This window comes from Vulpes vulpes, chromosome 2 (assembly GCF_048418805.1).
Source record: "Vulpes vulpes isolate BD-2025 chromosome 2, VulVul3, whole genome shotgun sequence".
NCBI lineage: Eukaryota > Metazoa > Chordata > Mammalia > Carnivora > Canidae > Vulpes > Vulpes vulpes.
The window spans coordinates 106,215,500-106,225,968 of record NC_132781.1 but is presented as its reverse complement, the minus strand read 5'-3'; the positions used below and the strand labels follow the sequence as shown (position 1 = coordinate 106,225,968).

The following is a 10,469-nucleotide window of genomic DNA, read 5'->3' as shown; positions in this document are numbered from 1 at the left end:
CCCAGAGTTGGTCGACATCCGGGTTTCAACAAGCAGTGTGCACAGTGCAGAGCAGGGACCTTCAAGTGCTGGGCACATGCCACTCAGCATGCAGACTGTTATCGAACAGGTCTGCCCACCCAGCTGTGAATCTAGGGCGAGAAATGAAGCAGAAATCCATCATTCCCTGAGGCTGATGGAAGCTGCTAGCAAACTGTTATATATCTTCAGAATTCCCCAAAGCAGGGCTACCTGGGTGGCTCAGTCGGTGAAGCATCTGCCTTCAGCTCAGGTCATGATCCCGGGGTACTGGGATGGGGCCCCATGTCAGGCCCCCTGCTGGGTGAGGAGTCTGCTTTTCCCTCTGCCCCTCCTCTGCTCATGCTCACTCTCTCTAATTAAAAAAAATTTTTTTTCCAAAGCAGTGGTTTACAAGCCTATGTTTTCAGCAACAGCTGGGGAAGTGAATTTAAAGAAACACCAGCACTAGGTTTTATTTACCTGGAGAGGTTCTGAGTCTGATTGCTCTATGGTGGGGCCTGAATGCGTCAGCTTTTCCTGCCTGTAGGTGATACTGATGCGCGTCGGGATTCGAGTTCTGAAGTTACAAGCACAGGATCTTCCTACAAGAGCCACTTAATTATGGTATGGAGAGGGTGCTGCCATGTATTACAAAGGAATTAGTCTTTGTAGCCAGTAGCAAATAAATTATGAGTACTGGGCATCTGTCTCAAACTTACTGCCATGGAAGCAGTGCGCTCATACATATTTCTAGACTGATATGTAAGGAGTTAGCACCTTTGCTGAGCCACCTGGTTAACAACAAACACTGAGAAAATCATCATACTTGCACAAAGGGAGAGGTTGCTCAGCTGAAGCATGCAGAGAGTGATAAGCATGGGAAAGGAGAGAGATCTTGCTGTTTGGTCTACCATTTTTCTAAAAAGCAGCTGGAAAGCAGCTGGTATAACCAAAAAATGATCATTGTTACATGGTAGCAACAGGATTAGGGAACTAGAAGATTCAAAGAATGATTAAGAGGAATAAGAACTTCTGGGGCACCTGGGGACTCAGTCAATTAAGTGGCCAATGCTTGATCTCAGCTCAGGTCTTGGTCTCAGGGTCGTGAGTTCAAGCCCCCATTCTACTTAAAAAAAAAAAGTGGGACGCGTGGGTAGCTCAGTGGTTGAGCGTCTGCCTTCACCCCAGGGCATGATCCTGGAGACCCGGAATCGAGTCCCACGTCGGGCTCCCTGCATGGAGCCTGTTTTCCCTCTGCTTGCGTCTCTGCCTGTGTCTCTGCCTCTCTCTCTGTGTCTCTTATGCAAAAATAAATAAAATCTTAAAAAAAAAGGAAGAGTAACAACTTCCATTTTACTGCAATTTTCAGTTTACAAGGAACTTTAATATTTATCGTCTCACTTGAACACAACTCACTCAGCTCTGCTGCTTACGTAACAGGTACACTGTCCCCCTTCTACAGCCGCAGAGGTCAGTCACTTGTCTGATCCCAGAGCCAGGTTTGATGCCCATATGCCCTGAGTCCAAGTCAGGGTTTTTCCCACAGCCTTAAAATATTAATTGGCACGGCTTACAATGCCTTCTGCTCCGATAATGAAATATGTATTGTAACAGGATGTGAACAGATGGCAGAGTGTGTGGAAGAGCTGGCCAGAGAGGGCAGGGGATGGAGAAGTGGCCCGAGGAGGTGGATGCACACAGGGCCCGGTATCAGGATGGGACCCTGTCCTGTGCTTGGGCCTGAATGTCTGTATCCTCCTCAAATTGCTAGGTTGGAATCCTAATGCCCAAGGTAGTGGCGTCAGGAGGTGGAGCCTTGGGAGGTGCTTAGGTCATGACAGTAGAGCCCTCATGAATGGGGTTCGTGCCTTTATAAGAGAGGCCCCACAGAGCTCCCTACCCCTCCTGCCATGTGAGCACAGAGAAGATGCCAGCTGTGAGCCAGGAAAAGGATGTCCAGGTTGGTGTCCTGATCTCAGGCCTTTTGGCCTCCAAACTGAGAGAAATAAATGTTTGCTGTTCATAAGCCACCTAGTCAATATGTGTTTCTTATAGGGACCCCGGAATGGACCGAGACGCCCCGTGTGGTCACTCACTGCGTGGAGCGGTCATCTCAACGCTTTCGGCTTCAAATCCTCCCACGTGAGATCATCCAGGCTCTTGCATGGTCCACAGCCTCCGGTGCTCTCACTTCTGTTCATCGTGCTGAAGTGTTAAAGGTCTTACGGGAATTCTTAGCCAGCTAGCAGGTACGAGAACACTTACACCAAACAAGTCACAATCACTGTACAGAATGACAAAAATATTAACCAGGGATTTGGGTATTTATGTCAACAGTTTTGAAAATACAGTTTTCGGGGAGAAGGGGAGGCTTGTGATGTCTACTTCACCTAAAGAGCTTCGCTGGATCTCTCCCACAGCTGTTACGTCAACTGCTCCTCCACTGCCCACCTTCCTATTCCCTGGATCCTGAATCTGCTCCAACAGGTTCTCCATGATGTCAAGGGTTGTCATAAAAGTCCTCAAACATACTTGCAACTTGCTTTAATTATTATGTCAAAATAGTCAACAAGAAGTCACGGCAAAGGCACAAACTTCCAGTTAAAAATTAAGTCAGTCCTGGGGATGTAAGGTATAGCCCAGTGACTACAGTTAATACTGAATAGTGTTTCTGAAAGTTGCCAAGAGAGTAGATCTTAAAAGTTCTCTGCCACAAGAAAAAGTACTCAGTAACTATGTGCGGTGATGGGTGTTAACGAGATTAACTTCCTGATTACTTCACAATAGGCACAAATACGGAAATCATGCTGTGCAACTAATATAATGTTCTAAGTCAGTTACTCCTCAAAAAAAAAAAAAATCTAAAGACAAAAGAAATTATGCAATTGCAAAATAGTTGAAAACTCATCAGGGATCCCTGGGTGGCTCAGTTGGTTTAGCGCCGCCTTCAGCCCAGGGCCTGATCCTGGAGTCCCAGGATCGAGTCCCACAACAGCTTCCCTGCATGGGGCCTGCTTTTCCCTCTGCCTGTGTCTCTGCCTCTCTCTCTGTGTCTCTCAGGAATAAATAAATAAAAGTCTTAAAAAAAAAACTCATCACACATTTCTATTTGTAGCTATACTCATTTTTAATCCCCTCATCCTCCAAATACAGAAGTCAGCAAGAACAAAATTTAAAAGAGGATGGGGCACCTGAGTGGCTCAGTCGGTTAAGTGTCTCTTGATTGACTCTTGATTTCAGTTCAGGTCATGATCTCAGGGTCCTGGGATCAAGCCCCACATTGGGTTTTGCACTGATCATGGTGCCTGCTTAAGATTCTTTTTCCCCCTCCCCCTACTTTCCCTCTCTTCCCAAATATATAAATAAATCTTAAAAAATAATAAGAGGATAAACACATCATATAAAGTTTATCAGACTTGTTGGCCTGTTTATTTTTAGGTTTGTGGGCTATTTCCTTTCTGGTTCTGGTCTATTTTCTGGGTGCTTTGCTTCACTATTTTAGCATTTATCTGTGCTAGTTTATACTAAATAAGGTTCGAAAAGCACAGGGTCTCTGTTAAATAGTGATGTGTATCTCCTAGTGTGGTTTAGGACACACTCTTTCATTAAGTCTTCCCAAGTCCTGCAGTGACCTGCACCAGGACAAGGAATGTGGTCTTTTTTTTCTAGTGAACACTACCAACTCACACTAAAGTCGGACTAGAGCCTGGAAAGCAATTGCACCTAGTTTTTTATTTTTTATTTTTTGTCCCAAGTAGAGGCTTTCATGTGAGCTTTGAAAAGCAAGAGACCAGGTGATGGAGTCAGGCAGACCTTTGCTCATAGGCTGCCACCTTCTAGCTAGTGGCATGCTAGGGCACATTTTCTTTCTTTTCCTTTTTAAAAAAGGTTTTATTTATTTATTTTTTAATTTTTATTTATTTATGATAGTCACACAGACAGAGAGAGAGAGAGGCAGAGACATAGGCAGAGGGAGAAGCAGGCCCCATGCACCGGGAGCCCGACGTGGGATTCGATCCCAGGTCTCCAGGATCACGCCCTGGGCCAAAGGCAGGTGCCAAACCGCTGTGCCACCCAGGGATCCCGGTTTTATTTATTTATTTGAGAAGCAGAGAGACAGAGAAAAAAAGCAGTGGGGAGAGGCAGAGGGAGTGAGCAAGAAGCAGACTCCCGCTGAGCAAGGAGTCCGACGTGGGGCTTGATGCCAGGACCCAGAGATCATAACCCGAGCCAAAGACAAAGGTTGACTGAGCCGCCCAGGCAACCCTGGGGCACACTTTCGAGAGAGGACTCGAAATGTCAGGAATTTTGCAAGTCAGTGTTAGATAAAACCATTCTTAAAAATTATATTCAGGTTTACAAATAATTTAATTTAAAAATATAATACACGAATAATTTAATTAAACATGACATAAAAAACAAAGGTACTAATTACTTAAAGCACATCCTGTCCTAACTATTTACAGTCCATTCCTGTTATCAGTGGTAGTCATGTTCTGTAAAACTGCCCTGAACACTGAATTTGAGTACAATATTAGAACCACTGTAAGCAGGGGAATTACAGGGTTAGGATCCTGGGAGTCTCTGGTCACATTTTCACTAATGATCAAAACACCACCTTGTTTGTGGTGTTTCTGTTCAAAGACGTCTTATTTAATAAATATTGTTGATACATTAACGTTGAACTCACAGCCAACGTCCCTATGACTCATGCATGAACAACTCTAATCTCAAATTTCTCGTATTCTCAAATTTCTCATCACTCTGCGTCTGCGAATGACTGCGAGAGCACAGTGAGGATTGATTTCGGGGTTACAAGTAAGTTTTAGCAAGTGGGCAGATTTGCAACTATGGAATCCCCAGATGAGGCTCCACTGTACATCTGACCATGATCTTGGGGTTGTTTCCCTTTACTGTGTCTTTTTGGTGGAAATATAACCCTGGCTACTGTGCATCTCTTTCCACCTCTTGTGTGCGGTGATATCACCCTATTGTTTGAAATTGGCCACATGGGAGCATTTACACCATGGAAACTGGTAAATGCTCCAAGTAGAAGCTTCACCTGCTGATTGTCTAAATTTAAGAAAGAGATGGAGAAAATGTTATAAATGCAGATTAAACTTGTAACGTACCATGTCTGGAACCATTACATTGAGAATAGCCCAAAAACAGGAAATACTATTCCAGCGGTCACTTTTGGCTGCTTCAGCAAAGAAGTCACTCAGTGATCGATGAACAAGTGAAGTTCTGACATGTTTCTCTTCCTTGTTTCAGTTCCATATTAATCATTAATATAAAAACACACATAAATAGATGTTCATGTCAGAAGTACATCCTCCTAACAACTGCAACAGGTTGGCTGTGACAAAAATCAATGAAAGCATACTGTGGGAATCACGTGTGAGATGCAACTTACAGTTATGTATTTGATTATGATTTGCAAGTCGTGTCCCTTACATCCTTTATGAGGAACATTTATGACTTTAAATGCATTTATTCCCAGAGGGCTGGTTGCTTAAGCAACGTCCCACTGCTTCTAGCCAAGTGGCCTCAACTACTTAACTCCCAAGCCCCAATCTATTGGGTAGTGGGGGTAAAACAGAGGACGAACATAAATTCCTCACAAAGTTTTGAGAAATGATTGCATGGTTGTCTCTGACATACGGTTTCTAGTGTGGGGACTCCACACACGTCCGCCCCACCTCCTGGCTCACCTTGTCGGGAGAACAGAGCCAGTGTCCGAGCCATTGCTGTGCACACCTGCACCACGTTCCGGGGCTGCCCTGGACAGCCAGCTGTCTGTCTGTGTCTGTACCAAGGAGGTGAAAGCTCACCACTAGGTGGCATAGCAAGACATCCTTGAGGGCTTTTCGTTCTTCTGGCATTATAATTGATTCGTAATAATGAGACATATTTTACCCTTACCAGGCTAGAAAGAAAATAAGTGAAATGTTTAAAGTGCACAGCCCCAGTGCTCTGTCTAGACAGCTCTAGTCTGCCGATCGGTGTTGGCACCCCGAGCAAAAACGTTATTCCCTGAGCCTGTTTTGGACAAGCATAAAATGAATTAAGCTTCACTTTTGGCATAGCCAATTTTCTTTCAACGAACGCACTGCCTCATCTTCCTAGGCACACAGTGTCTTGTGACCACGGCTGGCTGCTACCCTCCATCACGGTGGCGGGACCAGGTATGTCCAGCCTAATGAGGAGAAGTCAGAAAAGCCCTCTCCCTCCAACCTTCCCACCGAAGCTCCCATACTCTGTTCTGGCGGTAACCTGTTACCTGCTTTTCACAGGTAACATTCATTGTAAATCAGGCCTTTCTGGAAACTGATGCTTTAATAAGGAGGTGACTGCATTGGCAGCAACGTTTAGCAGGGTTGGAAAGGGCTCAGAGTCTTCCAGTATTTTCTCCATCATCTATGTCTGGCCCTGGGTATTCTTGGAGAGGCCACTTCTTTGGAAAGCAATTGACGAATGGCTTTTAGGAGTGAAGTCTGCATGGGCTCACCTGCCACCTACTGGTGAGAATGTTCACCCCCAAACAGTTCCTCACATGTTAAACCACAGACTCCCATCTCTTTAGATGCCCCAGCACTTTCAGGAAATCTCAAATGTTCCCCCCGCCCTGACCCCCACGAAAAGCAAAATACATCAACCTTTGAGAATTAAAGTGATAAAAATCAGCTTGATTAGTTTTCTGTCCATGCGGATTCAGGAATAAAGATTTTGTAATGAAGCTGTTACTGTAAACATAGCTAGCTTAATGTGTTCTATGCTCTGATGTCTCCATTAATGGTTTTTACCAATAGTTCCACCCATCTGGGATGGTTGTGGTCATTTTAATGAAACCTTTCGAAGCTATTCCAAGTGGATCAATATTGAACATGATAGAAAACGCCAGTTTGTTTGTTTGTTTTTGTAGAGTGTAGACATTTCTCCCTGACTGAAACACAACAAAATGTTACCTTGTGTTCTTGAATAAAACTAAATAAACACAAAGTGGATTTTAACCGCAGTGTAAATTCCTAGGTGTCTACTCTGGAGTCTTTGATTAGAAGTTCAACAACCAGCATTTCAGACTACCAGGGAATGAAGAGCAAATTCTTCATAGCAATTCTGAAACAACAAATAATGGCTCAGAATGAATGAAAAGGACCACAAGATAGTTTTTTTTTCTTCAGCATTTATTTTGAATTTTCATTTTTTGGATAACCAAGCAGCTCTGTAAGGAGAATGCACAGAAGAGTCATTCTGGCACTTTTGGATAGTACATACGATTTCTGTAATAGTCACATTCACTTGCTCAGTCCATACTCCACGTCTGGTGAGCAAGATCAGCCCATAGGATTCCCGAGTTAATACATAACCGTATATACAAACAGCCAATGAAACCATAATGGAGGCTAGTGGCCGAAGGGATGGAGGAAGGAAGGGGGAATCTCTAAAGTGTCCTCTAGTCTATCTTAGCTCAACAGAATCCACACCACACATGGGAACTAGAGAGAACACTGCGGTGAAATGAGAATTCGGAGCACAAACGGGCACTTGGCAGCATGCAGTTTAAAGAAAAGGGGTATCATTTAATAACTTTATAAAATCCAGGCAGTTCAATTAAAGGAGTTGAGAAAGAAAAAGAAGAAGAAGAAGAAGAAGAAGAAGAAGAAGAGGAGGAGGAGGAGGAGGAGGAGGAGGAGGAGAAAGGTGAGGGACTGTTGTTGTCACTGTAAAAAAGGCACTTGGAGTTAATGGGACCAGAATTTGAAGGACTCTCAGCTGATAAAAACTTCAGTACGATTTCATTTAAAAGGCTTGGATGTTAAGAGATGACACTCAGGAGTTCCCGAAAGGAGACGCCGAAATAAACCACCGAGAAGCAGAACAGATGAAAACGAATAAAATCTTTACAACCAAGTCGTGTGGGTTTTTTTTTGTTGTTGTTGTTGTTGTTGTTAAAAAAAAAAAAGCAAACCCCAAACAAAACCTAACCAACGCAAGACACCTAAGCAAAATAAGAGCACGAAGCAGCGATGCATAGCTTTCCTTTGAGATAATGCATACCTCGAGACACTAAGTGCTAAGCTAATTTCTCAATAATAACTTCACAGGAGCCTTATCATGATAAAATGGGATTCAAGCAATGTGAAGAGTTTCATCTGCTCCCAGGATCTGAGGGAGAGCGGAGGTTATCAGCAGAACCTAGCAACATCACCTGTGGTTTCTCCGCGGGGGTGGACGCGTCCGAGACGCCGAGCAACACTCGGCCGCCGCGGTCAGCCCTCTCCCTGGAGGCGAGGCGCCCGTTAGCATCATCCCTTATTCTGAGTAACAACTTGAATTCCTTTCTCTTGTGGGCACGGTGGACCGTGATGCAGTGAAAGTCCACGTCCCCGGATGCCGCCGTCTGACGCCTTCCACAATCAGGTCAACGCTTGGGTAAGAAAGAATTTTTTGGCAACTGTATCCTATTCCGCCGTCGGGTGGCTCTGCGGTGGCTCATTTAATGTTGAACGCCATCAGGGGCCTCTCCTCCCGTTTCTGCCACGGGCTCTTCTTGTCTTCTCCTTGGTCCTCCTCGTCCTCCTCTTCATCGTCCTCCTGAGCAGATCTCCTCTGTTCGGGACTGGCTAGTGGCTCCGGGGGTACATCCGAAGTTCGTTTTGTCGTCTCCTCCTGCAGGCTGGGCAGCTGGCCGCCGCTCCGCCGGCCAGAGCCATCCAGCAAGCAGCGCAGGGCACTGTCCTCCGGGGTACAGACGGTGGTGCCACACTCACTGCCGCTTTGGTCCATGTCGTCTAGGTACACGAGCTGAGTGTAGGAGGCGCTGTCCGCAGCCCTCGGCTCCTTCTGCGGGTGCTCCTGGACAGCTGGGTGGTTCTGCGCAAGAGACAAGGGGTCTCCTCTTCCCTTCCGGGCAGATTTTGGTTCATTCATATCCACGCCAGAATCCAAGCTGGCATCATTGCTTCCATTCCTCCCAGCTCTTTGGAGATCAATGTACGAATGTCTGACGTGTGCGTTGGACCTGCCGTCCAGGGAGACGAACCAGGCCCGGGGGTGTGGGAGTGGCTTCCCGCCCCCAAGTTCCATCAGAGCCTTCTCGGTCAGGAGCTGGACCTCGCTGTTCATCTGAGCCAAGGCCGCATCGTTCAGGGATGCTGGGATGGAGAGAGACTCTGACATGGACGCACCTTGCGGCGTCCACTCCCGGGCGCCTGCGTCCTGCAAGTGCTGCTGGGAGATCGCCTGGCAGGACAGGGGCTGCGCCTGGATCTGAGAGGAGGGGTGCGGGAAGATCCCTGCGTGGGGACTGGAGAGCTCAGCCTGCAGTCTTTCAATCTCCAGCTGCTGGTCAGCCGGAACGACCAGGGGCTGGCCCACATAGGAATGGTCCCCTGGGAGTTTCATGTAGTGAGCGGGGATGACCAAGGCAGGTAATACCTTTCTGTAAACGCTGTCATTGACCTGGTCAACCGAACTACAGCAGATCAACTGGCCGGGCCTGGGGAAGGACGTGGGTCTCTCCAGGTGGTCTACTGATCGCGACATCATGCACTCTGTGGGCCTGCGGTCCAGCAGCTGCTCCTTTTCGGGAGATGAAGGCGCAGGGTACATATGTTCCTGAATGGTGAGCTTGCTGCCGGTGGGAATATGGTTCACAGAGGCCTGAGCGTCTCTGTCCTGCTTTTCAAACAAAGGCTGGGAAAGCATGGCGTTGTAGCTCCTCCTGTATTCGCTGTTGCCGGGGGACTCACAGCCCTCTCTTTCCATAGATTTCCTGGGCTTCAAGGGGAAAATCTCCACAGACTTATGGTACTCTTTTCCCAACGTCCCACTTGGTGTCAGGTTATCAAAGGAGATTTGGCTTTTGTCCTCTTCCTTGTGAGAGAGAAGCTCCTCCCGAGAGCTGAATTCTTGCGAGGTGCTGTAGGAAAGCTTCAGCATGGGGGTGTGCATGTCCACTTCTCCGTTGGAAGACATCATCTCTAAGTGGACCCCGCTCATCAGCTCCTTGGGCCCTGGGGCGTCCGGGCGGCCGTGGCTGGTGACCGCCAGCGGGCCAGGGAACTCGGACTCCCGACGAGAAAACAGCAAGTTGATGTGAGACATGGAAGTCGACTGATCCCTTTTGGAACTCTCCAGGGCTGCCGGAAGCTGTAGTTTTCTGTGGTGCTGACGAGGTTTCAAGCACTTCCGCCTGCGACCAGAGATAAAATCCAAATGCAAAGATTAAAGCATCTCATAGCAGTAGAGTTCCATGCAAAATCCCAATTCTCAGCTCCCACAGGAAGAAACAAAACAACTAACCAGCAGCCAGAGGCCTTCTCCCCCCACACCCTCCGCCTTATTTTGATTCAGAACAGCATCACCTGCAGGCTGTTATACATTCAACCAAGTTACGCATTCACAAGCGGTCACCCAACAGTTGACAATAAACATGCTCAGAAATGGAACAGCCAGAGGCATCA

The 10,469-nt window shown here is 46.7% G+C and overlaps 1 protein-coding gene across 2 annotated transcripts in view; it reads right to left on the bottom strand.

Annotated features, from left to right (window-relative positions):
• Positions 1–7,557: 7,557 nt before the first annotated feature.
• Positions 7,558–10,469, bottom strand: part of FAM171A1 (family with sequence similarity 171 member A1) — a 129,376-nt gene continuing 126,464 nt past the window's right edge. For both annotated transcript variants that reach the window (XM_072749446.1, XM_072749445.1), the window contains one exon: positions 7,558–10,198. In XM_072749446.1, coding sequence (XP_072605547.1) covers positions 8,497–10,198 — 1,702 coding nt within the window. In that variant the 3' untranslated portion in view covers positions 7,558–8,496. The remainder of the gene's footprint in view (positions 10,199–10,469) is intronic.